The 22,280-nt window shown below is 41.8% G+C and overlaps 1 protein-coding gene across 14 annotated transcripts in view; it reads right to left on the bottom strand.

The window, feature by feature from the left end:
* The window catches only part of ST5 (suppression of tumorigenicity 5), a 158,276-nt gene that overhangs the window by 7,869 nt on the left and 128,127 nt on the right, over positions 1 to 22,280 (bottom strand). For 13 of the 14 annotated variants that reach the window (XM_021402310.1, XM_021402306.1, XM_021402305.1 and 10 more), the window contains 3 exons: positions 18,217 to 18,294; positions 14,508 to 14,648; positions 11,946 to 12,094 (listed from right to left, as the gene is read on the bottom strand). In XM_021402310.1, coding sequence (XP_021257985.1) covers positions 11,946 to 12,094; positions 14,508 to 14,648; positions 18,217 to 18,294 — 368 coding nt within the window. The other variant, XM_021402315.1, reaches the window with a different exon arrangement.

Raw genomic sequence — 22,280 nt, 5'->3', positions numbered from 1 at the left:
GGCCGTGAAAAAGTGCCCCAAGTCAGGAACGGGTACGTGCAAACACAGGCACAGTGAACAAAAGCTGCATTGAGAGGCACAGCATCAGATGCAGGGGGAGCTGGGGGGGCATGACAGAAGATGACTGCAGAAAGTGTATGGGACAACCTTCCGGCCAGGGAAAACATGAAGCAAGAAATACCTTTGTGCTTGTAACTCAATACTGAAGCCAAACTGAAAAAGAAATGTTTGAGAAGTGAAACTGTCACTGGTAACCCACTGCTTATTAGAGATTAAAGGATGTCTCTGTGTGTTCATGTATAAGGCCTGCAATTACTGAGGGGCCAGGAGATCTGTCTATTCATAGCACTGCTTTCTTTTGGTTGGCACTGTGTTCATGTGACCAGGACTGAAAATTTAATTTGTTGTCACTGACATTTTTAAGCTTGTGCATCTGCTTCTGGATAAATTTTTGCTTTCCGATTTCAGGCAAAGTGATATGGAGCCATAAAATAATTGAGGTGGGAAGAGACCTCAGGAGGACAACTGATCCAACCCACAGGCCTGACATTAGGTCAGCTGGTGTCCAGGAACAAAGCCAGATAAAAAAAAGCCATTATTTTATTATGTAGGATGTCTTTGATGTACTTTTCTGTGAAAAGGTTGCGTGCTTTGGTGGCAAGGACTTGGAGGCTGACAGGAGGGGATGACCTGTGTGCCAAGGATTTGTAGTACGGAGATGTAAACACATTGTAATTGTGCTATGTTAGAAACCACCTTAGAATAAATTTTTGTGCATACTAAAAAGAGACTTTTAGTCCCTTTTGAGACTTCTGTTTTCATCTGATCTGCCCACAAGTATGCAGACAAGATGTGACAGCTGCTTCAAACCACGAGTACCTGACTGCTATGGAAAGAAAGCTGCGTGAATGGCTGTACAGTTGGCTCTCTTTGTCAGCAAGGCATGTTTCGGCATCTGAAATTTGAATACTTTGTGCTTGCCTAGAAGCCCTTCAGGGATAAAGCAAATTACAGAGAATCCTTCAAGACTTTATATGGCACTATGGAAGGAGGCACTGTAATTTCCGAATGAGTCAATAAATGTTAATTTTAATATATTATTAATGCATTTATTAACTCTTAATGGTTTAATTTAACTTTAGTTAAATACACTGAACTCAGCCATTTACAGCAGCCAGAATTCACTACCATTTTTCCTCCTGTCACAGCTACACCAGGCCGCTGGGACTGTGCAGAGAGATGGCAAACTCCACAGGCTCAGCTGTTATACCTGTGCTTGAATGAAAGGCAATCATGATGGAAATCACTGCCATTTTTATAAACTCCTGTTTATTTTCTTTTCAGGCTTAATTTCAGATTGAATCTAAACTGTGATGTAATATTTTTCTGCTGATGTTCTATTTAAAACCAAATTAAAAATAAAGGCTCGAGTGCCTTGCAATAAAATTGAGAACACTCCTTAATAATTGCTACACCTGTTTGCTTATCGCCTCTATGTTCATTATTAATTCGATCAGGCCAACGTGGTAGGTGCAGATACCAAACTACAGCAGCAGTCCTGATCATACCTGATTCTTGAGGTAAATCTGTAAATACCTGTACCTGAAAATCAGTAAGTTTAGGATGGAGTGGCTGCATACTTGACTTGAAAGGGGGCTATGAACTTCCTGAGTTTTCTGTTGCTAAGTCTGACCTTTCTCTAGAATAATCAATGAGATATTTAAAATGAGATCGGTCTGTACCTATTTCATGGAAAGTTGAGTGTGTTTTACCTGTAAAAGCCAGAGTAATGTCATGCATTGTGATTTATTTTTTTGAAGTAAATATGTAAGAAAGAAGTAAACTAAGAGTCATGACTCTTTAGTTACTGGCTTAAAGCACACAGCTAATACTGCACCTCTGATCAATATCCAACTTCGCTGCTTTGGATGAGGGCGTTGAGTACACCCTCAGTGTTTGCAGACGACACCAAGCTGGGGTGAAGTGTCAGTCTGCCTGGGGGTAGGAAGGGCCTACAGAGCAATCCAGACAGGCTGGATCGCTGGGCTGAGGCCGATGGGATGAAGTTCAACAAGACCAAGTGTCAGGTCCTGCAGATGATCTTAGAGGTCTTTTCTAACTTTAATGATTCTATGATTCCTTCTTTTCAGGAAATATGGACAGATCTATTCATGCATATTTCAGGCTATGATGTTTTTTTTTTTTTTTTATGCTGAGATCTGTCAATAGAAAGCTCTGCTCATAGACACTAAATAAAACGGAATTCTCTAGTGTAAATGTGACCATGGCAGAGGGGAACATAGAGATAATGGAATACTCCACATATAATTGATGTGAAAAATATGGTAAGCCAAGTTCATTAGAGCCAATTCAAGCTCAGCAGCCACTTTTGAACGTTTCAGACCTAGCTGCTACCCGTATTTCAACAAATACTGCTATGGCTGTTTTATGCTCCCTAAAAAAAACGAGAGATCTCCTCTCTCTGGTTAATACAGACGTACTGTAACATTTACTACCCAGTATCAGCAGTCATAGAATCATAGAATCATAGAATCATAGAATGAGCTAGGTTGGAAAAGACCTACAAGATCACCTAGTCCAACCATCCACCTACCACCAACAACCCCACTAAACTATGTCTCCCAACGCTATATCTAAACGTTTCTTGAACATCTCCAGGGACAGTGACTTCACCACCTCCCTGGGCAGCCCGTTCCAGTGCCTGACCGCTCTTTCAGAAAAGTAGTACTACCTAATGTCCAGCCTAAATCTCCCCTGGCGCAACTTGAAGCCATTCCCCCTCGTCCTGTCACTAGTTACAAGAGAGAAGAGGCCGACCCCCAGATCACTACAACCTCCCTTCAGGTAGTTATAGAGAGCGATGAGGTCTCCCCCGAGCCTCCTCTTCTCCAGACTGAACAATCCCAGCTCCCTCAGCCGCTCCTCATAAGGCCTGTTCTCCAGACCCCTCACCAGCTTCGTCGCCCTCCTCTGAACATGCTCCAGGGCATCAATGTCTTTTTTGCAGTGAGGGGCCCAAAACTGGACACAGTACTCGAGGTGGGGCCTCACTAGGGCTAGTTAGTCAGTTAGCAGTGAGCTAACTGAATCCAGAAGCAGGTGACAATCCTTTACGTAGCAGAGGAATGCAACAAAAGAAAAATATTATCAAGGAGCAGTGCATTTCCCAGTGCAGGTGACTGATCCATCAAACTGGGAGCGCTGGTACTGCAACATGCCCATCAGCTTCAAGGATGCTCTCTTGTAAGATATCTGGTTTGGAAAACATGTAGCAGCAGCCTGATGCAGAAGTCACTCTATCCACTCTATGCATCCTAACTGTGCATTCACCAAGTGTGAAAGAAAGTCAGGAGTTAGTGTTTCCCCAAATTTGAGTGCTGACATGTATTCTGCAAGCCAGCTCTGCGATATCTCATAGAGTGCAAACAAGGCCTCAGCGATAACACTGCAGGGAAAGGGGACACAAACCAAGAAGGACTTACATATTTTCTATATCACATCAGCTCAAATATCCTTCACAGGATTGTTTTGGCTATGCTTACAACTCAAAGAGTATAGCAACTTATCCCACATACCCCTCAAACAGTGCATTTTTTCCCCATGAAAACAAGTCAAACACAAATCTTGTTTTGCAAGAAGAGTCACACTTCAGGTATAATCTAGAGCAGTGCAGCCTAAGAAAAGATGAGACTGAAATTCACGTAAGAGAATGATAATATGGCCTCACCTGTCTGGCTAAAACAGTGCTGTTGCTTCTTACCAGTGTGGCACCAGATTCTATGGACTGCCAATGGTGAGTTACAGAGAACTCTAAAACTAAGTCCTCCATGCTACCGACGATTCCAGGAAAGTGATTTTTTAATTGTAAACACAGTGGTCACAAGCCACTTTTTGGACTTGTTTTCTCTGTCTTTAACTCATGGAGCTAGAACTGCTGTGTCAATGAGTACAGCTCACAGAAGAGACTTGCCCAAAAGTTTGCATCACCTTCCACGGCCCATTTCTAGTCCCTCCTCGCTGTATTTTATAGAAAATTGAGCTGGCAACATCTTCATCCATAAATTCTTCTCTGACCACAACCCCTTTAGCATAAGCTTTCAGCACCCTCCCCTACTTTGTCTTATCTCATCCTACATACGTGGTTGCACTAGCAGCCCTACTGTAAGTATGTGAACATCTCCTGACAGCACACTGCGAGCCCGCAGGGCAGCATGGAGCAGAAAGAGTGAGAGTCCTTGGTGGTTCTTGCCTGTCCCTTCATTGCTCTCTCATGAAAGTTTGTTCAGAGGCGCGTGCACAGAAAAGCTTTTATTTTTGACATGGCAAATATATGCCATCTTACCAGAAAAAACATCACAGAACTTCAGGTAACGTTTTAATACCCTGGCTTATGACACAAATCAAGATTGCATTGCGTGAAACTAATAGCTGCAGACACTCTGTCCAGAGTCCTCTCTCTCAGAGAATATCTTTGAAATCTTTGATTTAAAAGAGAACAGAGAAGATTTGAATGTGGGGAATGTGGTTTTAACCAACACACTATTTTTTTGTTTCCATGATACTAGTGGCATGAAAAGAGATGCAGACAAAAGCCCCCAGAGAAAGAGACATGCAAAGTGCCCCACAGAACGAGAATTTGGCTTTTCAAGCAACTGACGTTCAATTCTACTTTTCACAAAGCTCAAGCACATGGGATTTCTGGCAAGAAATCCTTCACTGGACACGTCATTCACCTGACGTTATGTCACATGTTTGAAAGAAAACACAACGTTTCAGAGGGGAAAGTTATCCTTAGTGCCCACAAAGTTAACCAGACCCTATCTGAAGGACAGTTTCTTAACATAACTCCATAACAAAAGCGATTCTGGCCTAGGTGCTCCAGAGGAGTGCTGACTATTTATTCTTTCCACACTGGGACCTTCATTCCCACAAGTCATCGTTAACATTCACACTGGTGGTTTCTGATTCACAGGCAATCGCTGCAGTATTAACAACATGGCAGCTGTAAGGCAGGATGAAGAATTTTCCTATATAGTAACAAAGGAAAGGAAAAACAATCCCAACACCTTAATCCTTCTTATTCAAAAGCCATAAAAAGAGAATCATCTATCTAAATCCTCTTGCTGGAAGCTAGAGGCCAAATTGAGAAAATGTTGCAACTTATTGCCATATGGTTATCCCACCAGTAAGCAATCCAGAAGAAAATTACCAGACAATGCAGTACTCTTCTTACGCCATTCCTTTTCATGGGAAAGTGGAAGGGGAAAAGAATTCTGTTGCACAAATCAGAAGTTGGAAAAAGAGCTTTGGTCAAAGCATGAAGTCACCTGACTAAACATCACTGGAAAGGAGGAGCAGGAGGAAAGAAGGAAAAGGAAAATTTTACAAGCTTATTATACTCTTCTTGTAATGTGGCATATTAATAAATGCCATCAAAGTTTACTGCATATTAAAAAAGTCATGACTGTTTCTTTTCTATGGAATCATGAAATCTTAAACAAGACAGACTTAGCAAGTTAATTTTGTTTCTCAGGCTGTCTCTTCCACCTGACACATTTCCTGAGAAAATACATTTGAAGTACTCTCAAGACACAGCTCTCCCACAGGCATCAGTCATCGCAGAATCGGAAAGCCAGATTGGTACCACTCTAAGTGGTACAAAATACAAGTATCTCTTGAGAAGAGAGAACAAAGTGCAAAAATTCTCTCTCAAAAATCTTTAGGGAGACCTTTGCTAATTACCTTGAACCACCAATTTCACATCGCATTAAACACTTTCAATGCTAGCCCCTAGATGGTAAGACAAGGCACTCTGCATCTTGAAGGACTGGGCTGCATACAAAACATCCTACGCAAAGAAGATTACAACAAAGAAAGGAAGCAGAATACTAAGAAATTGGAGCTACATCAGGACAAATAATCACATACTTTATGGAGGGTTTAAGAGTTTTGAGATTTTTTAAGTACGCATGCTTCTATGTAGTGGTATTTCATAGTACAAGCAGACAGAGAAAAATCAGTCTCACAAAAGGAAAGTGATTGCAGAGAAGGTAGCAGAGAATCAGACTGTAGAGGATGCTTCTTGTTATAAAAGATGAAGGCAGCTGCAGGTTACTGTCCCTTAAGTAAAACAGGAGTGGTATGTAAATTCTGAATCAGTTTCAAAGGGGGGCGACCCAACTCTCACTGGAGGAAATGGAAAATCTCTCTAGTTACTTATATCAGAAATTGATGTTCTTGCTGTAGAATAAACTCTTCATATGGGGCATGATTACATGTGGGGCAATCATACAAGTGACGATTTCTTTCACTGCAGGAATTAGTGGAAGAAATGTCCTAGCTTGTGTTCAGTATGTCAGACAGCACAATTATCCTGACCATCTTCAGAAAGCATTTAAAGATCTTTGGATAAAACATTCTAGAAGAAATGACAGTCATTCATACTCCTCCTGGCTTTAAACAGAAGATCTACAAGCTCTTGCACATTCCAGCAGGTTCAGTAGGTTGTATCTCTAAATATCTCTTTGGTGCACAGCTGACGGGGAAAAACTTTAGCTTGAGACAAAGAGTTGAACTTCTAGCTCAATAAAGGACTAAGCCAGATATGACCAAAAGAACATACAGCTGGATCTTCTGCATCTTGTCCTAAGAAAAGGTACAGATCAGTTAGAGATTGAACACAGTAAACTCTCCCTCAAAAAAATGGTTTGTGGCAAGCATCTGCCGTCAAGTTCACCTCACTGTTTTTTGTGGAGTTTTGTTGTGATATGGGAAGTTAAAGGAAACCTTTACTGGCCAAAGTTCACTATCTGTTTGCCGAGCACACTTTCCCTCTTTGTCTCAACGTGCATTTTTACCTTTTAACCTACAGGTTGACAAATTTTACAAGTTTTATGATATAGCAGCTACTGGAAAGGAGCAGCAAGCATGTGAGCCCAGTCAGGCCTCATTACTATTATTAGCTTGTGAGAATTGTATCCTACTTTTATTACATGATAATAATAACAAAAAGAAATAGGGAATGAGCCTTCACCTTATTAATCTGTCAAAAATTTTAGCGCTCTTTCTTCTCCATTTGACCTTGCTACAGAGCTGAGAAATAATATCTTACTCTTATTACTAAAATCTTGCCACTTATCTCCTATTTGAATTTTCACAACTTGAGCTACAAGATCAAAAGCATCTCTAATATAGTTTTTCTAGGTAGGCACTGAGAGACTGGGATCAGGCTGCCTTGTAACTGCTAAACGTGCTGTTTCCTAGCATGAGCTCGTGACATCCAAGACAACAGATTCAAATAGGAGGACAAGCGTCAGTACTCCCTGATCATAACAAGGACAGTCCTAAACTATCTCCGTCCATGAGATTAGGAAAATACCATTGTTTGTTCTGAAAGCCTTTGCACTTGTGTACAAGTACACTCTGCTCCATTTTTGCTCCTCAAAGTTAACAGAGACATGCCTGTGGGGTGACTTCCTGCAAGTATTTACATATTTATGCTTCTGATCTGAATTAGTCAGTTTTTCTGTCTGGAGCCTGACCTTTGGTCAGGTCTGAGACCTGCTTGAACTTTCTAGTTGTGCTGGAATAGATTTCTCCTGGAAGTCCCAAATATTTCAGGAAGGGACACAGAGATTTTTATCCTTAAAAGCTGTTAAGTCTTCCCACCTCATGGGTGTCTAGCTTCTTCCCACAACAGTGCCTCTTGACTTCGAGGGGTGAGTGCTGCAGAGGAGGGTTGTTTGGGGCTGTGGCCCACCAAGTGACAGACTGCTGGTCTGTGTCACACCAGGTTGCCCCATACAGTCCAGGGGATGAGATCTGGCAGAGGGACAGAGAAACAGGAAATCTCTTTTGGGAAGGATGGGGTCATCTGCAGTCATCCCTGAAGGAGGAAGACACTGATGTGCAGGGGCTGAAGCTGCCCTGAAGTTCACTGTCACGACATCCATCGTTGCCTTATCCTTGTTCACTCAAGCCTCTCTTGCACATTTGTAAAACTTGTGGGTTTATTTATGGACTGCCTGAGACTGGCCTGGCTCACACCAGCCTGAAGTGTACCCAGGCCAGCCCTGTTGCCCAGCCCCAGCTCCTTGCCCTGCCCCTGACCCAGCACAAGGATTCTCACTGCAACCAGGCTGAGGGCCCGACTGGTTTGGAGAAACGGGAAAATGAATAATCCCTACTGTCTCTGAGCTGGCACGGCCTTCTGGGTGAAAGAGAGCATGGCCTGGGGCAAGAATGAACAAGAGAAGCCAGAGAGGAGACTGCCTTAGCCTGGCAATGCTTACATAAATGCACGGCCCACCTTTTCCTTGGGGTACGTTTTCAAGCTCACCTATATGGTTTGGGAGCATGAAACGCATGCCTTTCTACAGCAACTTTCCTTGAGGCCCATACTCATTCATTACTGAGAAGTAGCTGAAATATCTTGGGAAAAAAATATATGACAACAATAAGAACTTGCTTTGTCTTTTGCAAGAGCACAGACTCTACAGACATCTTTCACAGCCCCTAAAGTTTTCTGCTGAAAGAAGTGCTTCTGGATTTCAATCCACAGCAAAAGACTAGCCTCATCCAGACACTCGCACCGATTTATTTATAAAAAATGAGATTATAACAAAGGGACGCTGAGATGTCCAAGCCCTTCCTTTCTCTCTGTTCAAGCATTCAGGGGAAAAGCCAACAGACTTGTTCTCACAGGCAGGAATACCCTACCCAGCAGCAAACATGCCTGCAGTTGTTTCCCCCAGCGCAAAACTAAAACAAGCAGAGTAATGTTTTTCCTCCAGTGTTTGCGTTCTATTTATTTTCTGTTGCTACCTTTGTGCCTGCAGTAACACCAGTGTCCACTGCGCCCAGGAAGCCCCTGATTTTGCATCTGCTGCCTCGCTTTGTAAGCCCCAAAGGACTGCAGTAGAGAAACTCTCCCTCTGCCGCTGACAGCATTGTGGGAATATTCAGGGCTGCGGTGAACAGGCAGAATTACCAGGAACATAAATAGGGGCTCTCAGCTGGGACAGGGATTGGAAATTGGGGTGGGACATACATGTCAGCTGCACTTTCAGCAGATGTTTGAGGAACTGGAGTGTTATGTTTCCTTTTTCTGACTTATTATTCTTCCAGATTTTTCTCTTATTGTCATTATTTCTCTGTTATCTTCCTGACAGTTTATGGAAAGCAAAATGTTGGAAGGCCACTGACAGATTCAGACAAATCTTTGAAGGTGAGCAAATAGTCACAGGGATTTATTCACTCAGTTTCAAGTAGAAAAAAAAATACACAAGTAGCCCATTGAGGAAAACAAATCAACAACAATGAAAATACACAAAAACAAACAAACAAACCCAACTAACTGCACACATGCACAACTAGCCAAGGCTAACTCACAGCTTGTCTTTCAAACCTTACTGTTGTTTCCTTATTTCTGGTAGCATCACTTTCTGTATTGAAAGATGGCAACCTCTTCTCAGCAAAGATTAAGGACTCTAAGTTTTCACACTCTGGGCACTATAAGAACCATAAATAACAAGTTATTGAATGAATCTCACTTCAGTAGGCATGACTTTCTGAAACTTGTATTATGTGTGAAGTCATTTATTGCTTGGAGACCTGTTAACTAGGCAGTCATAAAAACCCATTGCATCTCATTGTTTGAAGCCTGAACTTCATCATTTATTTCTAAGCTGCTTTTGGGGTACATGCAGAAATCAAACCCTTGTAAAATCTTTTTAATTTCCTGCTCTGGTACCTTGGGCCCACAGACTGGACCTGTAAGATATTTCACTTCTTTTTTTTTTTTTCCACATTACTGGTAAACTCCTTCAGTTTCAGCCATGACGCCCATAAACAAAATTCATGTCAGACAAGCCAAGGGTTCCAAGATAGACAGTTACTAGCTCAAAGCCTGAGTGTTTCATTTTAGACTTCATCCCCATTTAAACCATTTAAACCTCAGTAAGTATTGAATTTAAATCTACTTCTTACTGTCGCTTTCTCTGGGCCTTTGTCAAAGGACTCGTTATTAGTTTCTGTTTTACTCTTAGAGCCCTGTTCTATATCAAGTGTAAATGTGCACACGCACAGAGCGAGAAATAGTCTCTGTCCTGGAGCATTTAGGGTCCCAGACAGACCAAACAAAAATAAGGAAAGGAAAGAAAGGGAGGAGCTATATTTCTGGTATGTGTCACACAGCAGGTGAGAGGGTTCAGAAGGAGAGCTCAGAATTCCCAAGACTTAATCTTACCTACCTTACCTACCAGGGCAGATTATGTCATACTCTTAATAGTTGTTTCTTTTCTCTGAACAGTGCCGAGAAATATTATAGGACATCAGTGAGATCAGCTATCCCAGAGAAACTCAAAGGAATGGCTGCTCTCTGTCCCCTCGGCAGCAAGCCTTCCCCGCTCTACTGTGCCCACAGCCAAGATCAAGGCTTGAGGTACTTGGCCAACCAGGACAACACTGCAAAGGAGCAACTGGGAACTCCAAAGCAACAGCTTTGGCAACAGCATTGCAAAATTTCCTCTGTAATTAAGCATATAGTAGGAAAGTATTCAGAAGAAGTACATCAGAGTATTTTCAAAAGCTACCTGCCCCAATGTTCCTGGTGTGATTCACATATCTTCTAGCGTACTGCAGAAACCCTGAACTAGCTCCACAGTTCTCACCAGGAGTTTATAGGAAATTAAGTAATTCCCAATGGTCATTCAAAATAAAGGTTACTGACAAAGAAAGGGATGAAATAAAATGTTCCTGTTGTTCTAGACAACAAAAAGGACTAAGGAAATAACTTTATAACCTGAGATAAGTCTGCAGCTTTAAGGAATTCTCCCCTAAAGGTTGTAAAGCTTTTACTATGCAAAGTATTTTTGCTATTATATACACTGGCGGCCACTAAGTGCAGCTATTATTTCTGGCGGTCATTCAGAGAAGGTCAGGACAGATAAAGTGTTTAACAGAGTTTGTTTGGGTAGATCCATCTGTGTTTTTAACAACCCATACTGTCTTCTGTGTCCTTTTAAAAGATGCCCGATTTTTCTGAATCTAATAAATAACAGTCTTTGCTTTTATTTGCTATGTTTTACTATTTGTCATGCTACAGCAAAGAAAGTCTTTACAATGCCCACATTTTCCTATAGAGATTGCTTACAAACACCCAAAGAAGGGCTGATTCTTTGCTGAAGGGCAGAGGTGCAGCCTACATGGAGCTCCCATTTTCTTGGTAAAGGCTCCATGGAGCCGTGACCTGTCCATCTCCCTCCTTACACTATGGGGTGAGCACATGCCTCAGAGGGAACAAGGAGGGGAGGTTGCAACCATGGGGCAAGGAAACAAGATGTTGAAAGGCCTTAGCAAGGAGCTCAGCATGGAGTTTCACAAAGAAAACATTTTCAGGTTGCGTGAATGCCTAAATAAAGTATCCTAACTAGTTGGAAAGGAGTGTATTAGCATCATTAATGCTCACACTGCATGGTTTGGGAGTGCAGAATTTCAAACCTAGCCCCATCACAAACTCTCTGTACTGCACAGAGCAAACCAAGCATCTCTCAGCATCCTATTGGGTGCACTGTATGGCCAAAGCACTCCAGCGAGGATCTCTGCTACAGTCTAGGAGTACTTCGTTTCAAAACAGAAATGAAATATTGCTAGGACTATATTGCTTTGAAACACTGTGCAAAAGATTTGTTGACTATGAAGCAGATAAGTATTGGTACCCCCATTTTACAAGCAGAGCTAGAAAGTGACAGCTAGAAAATGTGTTCCCCATCTGATGCAAATAACTTGCACTGAAATAAAATTATATAAATCTTGCAAGTGAGGGGATCCTCACATCTGACAGTCATTCTAGGCATATGTTAAAGCGTTTTGTATCAGGAGATAGCACCACCCTAACGGGTGCTTCAGGTCCCTTTGTCACTTACCTGAGCTTGTCTGCTACAAAAATGACACGCCGCTCCAAGAGGAGAGAAGCAAAGATCCTGATGATCTGACGCACACTGAGGCACTTGAAAAGGCATTCAAAGTCCACATGTTCCAGACGCGAGTCCATTGGCCGCCGCAGCTCAATGACCTGAACACATTCAGCAAGTATCAGTCAGTGTCACTGGTCAGATCTGACAGCCCCAGGGGCACCTGACACCCAAGCCTGCTGAGATGACAAAAAGAGCAATCCCCATCCTCTTTTGGAAACTGAGGCAGGAGGGACTACACTCCAGAGAAACAGTGCATTACACAATCCACTATCATACCATTTTCTTCCCAGAATATAGTCATGTGCATTAAATCTGTTATTTCCTAGGGAAGCATAATTCTGCCTTCTAAACACTCCGTCAGAAATGTAAAGCTTGGCTGAATCAACAGAATGAAGTAAGTAACAAATTGAAAAAACTAGAACTGGAAGCTTGCAGGGTTGAATCAATCATAAAGACAAAGTATACTTGGTATCAACTTGGCTTGCAGTTCAAATTCACTTCTAGATGGGAGCCAGGGACTGAACTCAAGTGTTGTGCAAAATTTAATCCCCATTTACCTCATTTTTCCTCTTTTACAACACGTAAGTCACTAGCTAGTGTTTAATCATTTTTTTGTTGTTGTCATAAACACATGCACATACGTGTATATATATATATAAATATATATATACATAACTGGGGAGTCTTAGATGATGACTTGTGAAATTGTTTTAAAGTCTAATTGTCATACTTCATCCATGACCTCCGGCCCTCTCCTTCCTTTTCTCAAATGCATTTTGCTTGATTTTATTATATCTTCTCTTTACTCTGCAATTGACATGCTCAGTTGTGAAGCTTGAAGACAGAGGAAAGAAAAGAGACAGAAAAATAACATGAAGAAGAGAGCAAGAGAGGAATAAAAATATGAAGTGATGACAGAAGATGATGAACTACTAAGGAAACTGAGGATACAGCAGGGAAAGGGGAAAAGCGGACCAACTTAAAGCTGTGTCGAAGTCTCTGATAAGTCCTGTATCTCTGTAGACTCCCGTATCAGGAGGAGCGCATATACATCTCCTTCTTTCCATGTGTCTAAAAATCACCATCTCGTTATTGCTTTAACTTCCTTTATGTTTTCATGCACATGATACCATATTCCACTAGCATGCTGTATTGCATTCGAAGTTGAGTAGCCCTTACAAAATTCCTCACAAACACACTGTTTTAGGGATATAAACAGCAGCAACACCACAGGGTACTGAAAAAAAAACCAGTTCCTACCAGTTAAGTTGTAATACTCTTTGTGTTTGAGATGCCCACTTCCATTCCATAGCACTGGGGCTGGAATCTCAAACCATATTTAAGTGCCCAATCACGAGGAGCTAATTTTGCTGCAAAACTTCCAACACTAATATCTCGCTGGGGTGTAGGATGCAATGCAAGTTACAGCAGCTTTAGATGCCATAGATGTTTTCTGTTATTTGGCGAAGCCTTCTGCTTCAGTCTGCTCTTCACAAAGAAACATACTGTCTACTTCCCAATTAATCATCATCTTTGTTTAGGCCAGAGGAGCCACAATGGAAGGACAAGATTCTGTTCCTAATTAAGACAGTGCATTCCATTTAAATAACGAATATGTACTAGCATAACACAGAGTAAAGCTCAGCCAGAAGAGCTGTTTGTTTGTTTGGAATCATCTCAATATTATTCTCTGGGAGAGTTCAGATGCTTGAGCAGAGGATAGAGTAGTTGCTGATCCACAGTTCCCAGATACATTCGCGTCACAAAGGCATTATCAGGTCTCACTGCTGCTATGCCAAGCAGCCCCTCAGTTTTCCTTTGCTTCTCCAGAAGAAAACACAAGTGACTTAAAAATGCCCAGCAATTCACTTTTAACAGGCACCCCTTACATTTCATCCCAAGTGACATTATAGGTCCACTTCATTACACTTGGAGAAGATACGGTTCAATTTAAAAAACAGTAATAGCACTGCAGAACTAACACTAGGAGTTGTAAAATAACCATAAAAGATTTTTTTTTCTTGCTTTTGCTAAGTGGGTCAAATTCTATTCTTACCTGCAGTGAATAATTTCTCTGCGCAGTTGCTCATCTGAATGGAGCTATTGCATATTAACATCAGGACATACAGAGTATAGAATGACGTGCCAAATATCTAGTAAGCCTCAAGTTAAACAAAACTTCAAGCAAAGCACCAACAGTGTCATTTTCCATAAGGCCTATGTTTTATAATGCTAGGTTTCTGGCTACTTGAGACAGCAAAAAAAAAAAAAAGTAATGTTTGCAATAACAGGCAACTTATTAAAAATTGTAAAATAACTGATACATAACCATAAATTGGTTTATAATATCAGCAGGAACCAGTATGAACGTATCAATGCTGGAGCAGATCCTGCTCTTCTCAATTTAAGGAGTACCATCCCATATGACTTGCACTGTCTGTACCTCCTGTTTTATTTTTGTTGCTTGTTTTAGGCGTGATGAGGGGGAATGTTTCCTGTTATTTTTTTTACCTCGTTGCCAGCTCCAGGCAGAAAGGTTTTGACTTTGATTGTCTTTCCAGGTGCAGGAAAAGGAGATTCCATCAAACTCCTCATAAATGGATAAACCAAAGCAGCAGATATGCCCCTTCTCCTTTCAACCTCATCCAGGATCTAATCCATTAGTAAGACATAAGATAGAAAATAGAACAGGTTAGCACCACATACACCTTTGAAAAATCTTCAGACCCACATGTGCCTAAGCACACAGCAGATCTAAGTTTAATTTTCTTTTTCCATACATTTCTGCAATGTCATTAAAACCACAGCATTTGATCTTACTGTAAGAGTGACTCATCTTCCAGTTACAATATGAATTCCTTTCATGCATGCAGTTGAACAAAGAAATAAGGAAGAAACAACAAACCTGCGAAGCTGAAGGAAGTTCAGTCATGGCAAAATGGGACCTATATTGTTGAGATTTGACCTGAACAACAGGGTGAGCTGAAGAAGAGAAAGATCAACACAAGCACCATGATCACAGGCCAAGTGAGTGTCAAGTCTCAGCTGTGAACCTGAGGTTTGCATTAAGGAGGTCATTTTTTCCACTGCAACTGATTGGGCAGGGAAAAACCATGCTGGCAAGAAAAGCAACCCTGCCATGCCATGATGCCATCAGGGCTCCGCTAGGAGAAACCTCTAGATCTGAGACTCAGCCATGGTGACAACAGTAACTTCGCAGTCTGCACCAAGCTGGAGCCAGCTGTGAGCAGCTTCAAGAGGCGTGCCCAGCTGTTTACACTGGGTGCCTGCACTAAGGTCATTTTCTGTTTAATATGACGCAGAGCAAGCAATCAGGTTTTGAAATGAGCAGATGGAACTTCTTACAGATAGAAAGGACTATTATTTTCTTCTTCTTTTGGTCAAATGGGCCAACATAAATTAGATCACAGCTAAGCTTTCCCACATTAGACAGACCACATAGATGATAAACCTAAAGAAGACAAGAAAGCAAGCTTCAAAGCAGTTAGTGGTTTGACCTGAAAGGCTGATCTTCTAACCACCACTTGAGACCAAAAGGCTATGCATGTGTTAGTGGAACTGAGCCAGGCATTTTCCCTTGTTTCTCTTGGAAATGCTTTTTCACTGAAACAGAACATTAAAATATACTTAATCACAAGCTGGTGACTTACAATGATAGCTAATGACACCAAATGCCAACAGAAGCATTCACTGGTGCATAGTTTCTCCTTCCTCTCTGCAGCGCACTGAAGGCTGAACTCTAAAGCAAAGCTGCATTCCTTTTCTGTAGAAGTGGCAGATAACCACTAGCTTATAACTGACTAGGTCTGGAAGTAAGGACATCCATAGTTCTCAAGCCTATCTTAGCAGTAGGTATTACAGCAGTGAACATAGATGGCTTCTAGGAAGATGAAAATAATGCAAGTTATCCAAACCAGCATGACACATATTTTAAAACAAAGAACTCCTTTTGCCTTCCTGATAAATAATACACAAGGTTCAGTATCTTGTGGTCTTTCATCACTCACATTTTTCTGTAAGACTACTGTTCCTTGTTTTGACTAAAATTGCAGAGGGCACCATTACTGAATTGTGCAATTAGGATAGACCAGGTTTCTCTCACTAGACTGAAGAAAGAGACTGATTCAGTTTTCAAGAACTGCCTCCATCCACATCTGTCTTCAAAAACAATGGAGAAGCTAAGATTTGAACTCTTTCTCCTTCCTTTAGAAGCTGTTTCATCCAGAACCTTTCCAGATGAGTTGCTTGGAGTTTGTGCTTAAAACCTGTGCTAAATCCAGTCCAGAGCTGGAGTCGGCACCACGTCTTGCCAAGCACCCTACTTTCATCTTGGCACCTGCATCTTCAGGAGACGATCAGCACTCTGCAGTACAGTACAGCTCCAGTGGGCATTAGGTCTTTTTGCAGCCCAGCCCCTTCCAGAGGCCATAACTTGAAAAAAGGTGTAGGTGTACTACAGCCCCACTCACAACTCATATGTAATTCAGTGAGAGCCTTCCCTTTTGCTCAAAGATCAAGAATCTGAGGGCCATGTCATCAGGCCCTGCCTGCCAGGTCAGCTGGGATCCGCTCCTGGTAAAACCAGTGAAATTGCACTCACCAGTCAGCCCTCCAGCTGACTTTGACTGGACGAAAAGACATTTTTCAGATTACAGATTTAACTGGGAAAGCAGTTTATTTGCAATTTCAGTTTGATCATTCCTGTCTGCTGCAGACTTTATATCCCAGCTGCAGAGATATTTGGTGGTAAGTCGGATACTCACATTTCCATTTTTCATACTTTCTGCTTTTTTCCCCTCTCCTAAGGCTTCCTTTGAAAGTCAGTGCATTATCAAAATTAGATAAAAACTTAAAAGCAAACAAAAAGCCTTGGGACTTCCCTCCATAGTTTCCAAGACTGTTATTTTTTTGAGCTGTGTTATCCTCCCAGAATAATGCATTCTGTATTACTCACAGATATCTGTGTTTAGATACGTATTATGTCTAAGAGTCACTCTTATAAACCCACATTGCAGAGCTTTATGAAAGTCCTCAGAAGCAGAACTGCAATTAACTATTTCAACTCAACTGTTTTTCTTCACATAAGATTCGTGTTAAACTAAGATTTGTCTAGAAAGGCTGTTTAGATGAAAGGTAACATTCCACATGATTACTAGATCCTATGAACAATATACATGCCATATTTTTATTAACTTCAATGGTTAATGCGTTTGTTTCAACTTTATTCCTATATAAATGAACAAACAAAATTCATGTTTAAGTCCTGCCAGACTCCTTGTATCTGAAGTGAAAATCCCAAGCAAATTAAAACATTTCTATGTTTTAATATGAATACTGTATCAAAATTTGAATGGGGGAAGAAAGCCTTTTGACAGCAGACGTATCATTGTTCTCCACAGATCACCGGCAAATCCTATATGGTACTCCTGAGGCACTCACTAGATATTGCAGGACTCTTTCAGAGGACTGGAGGTCCTAAACTGGCAGCCAAAGAGATGTTTCTAATGTTAATCAATCAGTAATGCTTTGAACAGTTTATTTCAATAACCTTTTGTCTTACAAAAGAATAATGCTTGTAGCCCTGGAGATGTCTAGCAGTTAACTGCTTCAATGGCTACACAATCCCCATTTAGCTGCAATGCTTTGCATCTTGTCTTAATACCCTTCTGTCAAGAAATTTATTACCTAAGTAAACTACATCAGAATATGATGCAACTTTGGATTCATTAACGTAAAGGCCAGTTAAAAGATTATACATCCTTCCCTAGTCCCTTAGAATAAAAACATCATGTCAATGCTGTTAAGCCTATAGACTTCACATATCAAATACTCTTTGTTCTTAACCTCATTATTCCGCAGCGTACTGGAGTAAAAGTGGTACTGGCCCATCATTCAAACTGTAGATGCCAAGAGTTACAGCTCAGCACAGAATGGCTTTGGAAAACACTGGAAAAACCTACAGTCAGCCAGATCATACAGATACCCAGATGTTTTTTGAATCAAGTTCTGCCTCAGTCACAGAAGTAATAAGGCATTCTTTGATGAATCCAATAATAGGGATGGAATATCCAAAACAGCAACTACAAAATACAGTTATATCCCATCAAAGGAAGAAATTCTTCTTGTCTGCTTCATTGATGTGGATATTTCTCAGTAAATATTCAAGTTAAAAAGCAACATTGGAAAAAAATCTTCTTACCTTGGAAAATAAGTCAAAGCACCCCAGGCGGCTGATGACACAATAGACTTCAGGTAGGCGTGGCCCTTTTCCACTTGGCTGATAACAGTAAAAAAGAGACTGAAATTATATATTGATTTGGAGCCATTCAGAAATATCTCTCTGATCACATCGTTGGCCATCACGTGAAGTCTTTCACTATCCATTTCTCCATCAAAATAGCTACTCTTGGAAAAGCATCTTATTTCTCCCTTAAGACGGTAGGCTAAAAAACATAAATAGCGCTTATCAGCTTTGGAAATCACAGCACACTGGAGCTGTATTCCAACATTGCTCTGACTTGAAGCCATAAAAGCACATTTAACTATGACTGTAAGTCATTCCTTATACCACCACTGTCCTCTGCTCCTGCTGTGGTGAGGCCACTCCAGGACCATACGCCGGGAGACGAGAATTATGGTGCTAGGGAAGTAATCACGGCTGTAGTTCCTGATTGACTCCATGATGTTCAAAGACAGCTTAACTTACAGAAGGCAAGCTCACAGACCTAAACAAAGGCAAGCTGCATGAGCTGAATCATTAACTTTCTCAGATGCATGATAAAAACGAAACTCTTAAATAACTTAAACTGCAGCGAGAATGAATCAGTGATGCATATCTCTTCCTCCTCAAAAAAAACTGTCAACATGGTTTTCTGAAACCATCGTACTGAAGATATTTCCTAGAGAAGCAAATGGTTTAAACTGCCATGACTGAAGGATAATCTCTCAGCATACTGCAGTCTGCAACACTGCCTGTGCTCGTGTCTGGCGGCACTGTGTGTGAAAGAAGGGTGCAACCACTTGCTGGATTTTGCTTATGTACTGAAAAAGAGTTACAGTTAAGTCAATACCAAGCACTTTAGAAAACCATCCTCACTGGCAAGGTTCTCAGAGCAGAGAGGCAGTCTGCCTGTGTCCTGTGTACATACAGTGAGCACAGGTGGACACATCCATGCACAGCAACTTACCACTGTGTTTTTAACAAGCTGTGATACAGCATTGCCATTTCATGTAGTTGCAACTGATTTTCACCAGTTTCACAGGCACACACTTCCTAAGGGGTGTCATTTTAACAAGGCAGTTTGCTGACTTCAGGTACTGTGACACACACTCCCAAGACACAATGCAAGGAAGTCCTGGTGCTGCCTTGTGCAGGAGCTACATCCAACATGGCACAGAGCAGCTGCAGCTACACTGGAGAACTGCAGTCTCCTAATAGCAAAAAGCTGAAAGCAGGGTCTGAGATGACAGATAGACTTCCTACTTCCTTGTATCTAGTGGAGTCAGCTGTACTTGTGAAACACTGAAAAAAAGTGTCTGTAAAAGAATCACCTGGCACCACTTAGCTTGCTCGCACAGCTGTACATTCTTGCTATGCAGGAGTGATAGAATCATCCCCAGAAACTCTGTGATAAAGGAGCTCAGAATCACTGTTTCCATTTGCTCTTGCCCACTTGCATATTTAGCCAAGGTGGCTGATCATCTCCTGTGCATCCACGTAGAAGGCTGCCACATCATTAGACTCTGCAGATACAGTGATTAACAGCCTCCCAGAGTGTTTGGCATTTACGTGCCACATGCATCAAGAGGAACTGAGGGGTAGCTGTGCTTTTCAAACTGGAATATCACAAGCTAGGCTCGGACAGTCAGCAGGTGCCTGGCCTGTTACAATAGAGACCACAAAAAATACCCGGACTAAGTGAATACAGATGCGTCTATTTCTGGATCCAAACCTGCTCACTACACGTCACGTCTCAGAAAAAGCAGAATCCTTTTTTGTCCATATTAGGTATAAAACCCTTTCTAAAGGCACTGAGTGATTATATCAAGCATGTGGGATTTTGGTTAAAATCATTGTGTCAAATCTACAGGAATGCCGAAGCCATGCCAGGAGTCTTGGATAGCTCCCAGCCAAGAGCTGTCTCACTGAGTGCCAGTAAAAACATCACATTCCTGGGTCATCTATAAGATCAGAAACAATAACAGCTCAGCACTTACTCAAAGATTGTGCTTTATGAAATACCACTGCTTTCAAACGTTGTAAAGGTTACATGTCTAGGAGCTCCTTGCACTCCTCATATAGGACATCCTTCTCTGTTATTTCAAAGCTGTTTCCTTGCAAACAGCACAGCCTCCTGAGTGCATACAAATCATCTGCAAGAGGCAGTGTAAAACCCTCAGGCAGAGCCACTCTGAGGGGCATTATTTCTCAAATTTCTGACACTGTCAACTCTTCACATGAGCTCCCCTCTCAGCCATTAGTTTACACTTCAAAGACAGATCTAAACCACCTGCTCATTGTGCTGCAGATTTGTCTCTTTCCCAGAAGAATGTTTGGGATAACTCAACCTTCCTGTCTCCACTCTCCCTTCTCTGCTTGGACTTATCTCCCTTAACTAGCAGAGACTGGGTTGCACCCAGCCAGTGGTGCTGGTTTAACCTCCCCCCTTTCCAGAAGAGAGCACATCCAGTTTTAAGGCTGTGCTCTACAAAATAGCTGCAGCCTTGGAGTCCCATCCTGCTTCGTTCTCTCTTCTATGCAATCAATATGCCCAGTTCAAGGAAGATGTGTGCTAAAGGAGCACAAGCTGGCTATGCCTTGACATATCGCCTTCCTCCTGAAAGAGGGAGGGTGGAGAGAATGATGTTTTGGTTTTGATATGTTTTTTGAGTTGTTTTCAGGAAGCTCAGGATATTTTCAGCCTTAGTCCACCAGAAATTAAAACACTGACTACTTTTGTTGATAACAGGAGACAGATTCCCAAGAGCATGAACATAAACTGACAAGAACTTGGCTATGAGATGGAAGAGCTAAGATTTGCTTCAGGGCTGATCCATTAAGTGGTTTTGGACAGTCTTGTTACAATGAGTTCAATCTGATGTTTGCTGAGTAAAGTCTCCTCCAAAACCTGCTTCATCATCTGCCTTTAGCAGGTGGAGCAGACGACCTTTGCTTCTGAAAACAAGCCTACCACTTTCCTCTTTCAAAGCTCACCTCCCTGCCCAGGTGCTTAAAATCCAGAAGATGTCTTCAGAGATCCCCTCCCAGTCTGGCATTGCTGAGATGCTCTCACACACCACACACTCCTGCTTTCAAATCAAGGCAGTGTGCACAACCATCAGTCACTCAGACATGTAACTCAGTGGTTTGGGACTTTAAAGAGATAGACAGGAAAGCTCCTGCTTTCATGGCCCCAGAAGTAACTGGGGAACACTGGTACCAGTGTGTTGACATCACAGGAACCAAAGCAGTGGGGATCAATGGCAACATTTCTCCTCCCACACTTCTCCTCCCAGCCTTTCTATCTACCTGAAGACACCCTGGATGGAGGGGGAATGCAGCTAAAACAGACCTACCAAACAGCACGGAAGAGAAACATGGAACACAGTCCTACATTCCATGTCAAAGCAACAGAGAGCAAAAAACAGACTAACATCAACCTGAAGACTCCAGAGGGGCTGTACCCCTTCCTCCCCAGGGTGGGCCAGGATATCTTGACTGAGATCTTCTGGATAATTCTCCAGAGAGCATTACTGTGCTTCAATTGCAATTTGCAGTAATTAAGGCAATGATCATATAATAGAGATAGTACATAAAAATATTTAACTGTAAACGGCAATGCAAATGCACATAGTGCACAATGTCTATTCCTTTCTGCAGGATCGTGAAAAGGACACTATTTGAATTCTGCCTGGCACTAGGACTGCCTTGGAACAACAAAAGGTGTAGATTCAATCCGAAAACCTTAAACAGGGAAACATCAAGACAAAAACAGGGAGATCACATGAGGCAGGCTGGTGATGTCCAGCTAATAGGAGTCAGCATATGCAGAACCAGAGATGTTCCTCAAATGGCATCAGAAAACAAACAAAATCAAGTGTTGGGAGTCTGAAGTTATTCTATCAGCCACAAGCCAGCTTCTGCAGCAGCTTCAGTTTCTTGCTAGGGCCAATCCAAACACAAACCATGAAAAAGCTGTGGGTGTTTTAAATCCAGAAGCTTATGTTGAAGTCTTCATGTTATATGTGAAACACAAACTTTAA

This window comes from Numida meleagris, chromosome 6 (assembly GCF_002078875.1).
Source record: "Numida meleagris isolate 19003 breed g44 Domestic line chromosome 6, NumMel1.0, whole genome shotgun sequence".
NCBI lineage: Eukaryota > Metazoa > Chordata > Aves > Galliformes > Numididae > Numida > Numida meleagris.
The sequence above is the reverse complement of the archived record's forward strand: the minus strand, read 5'-3'. Positions and strand labels throughout refer to the sequence as shown.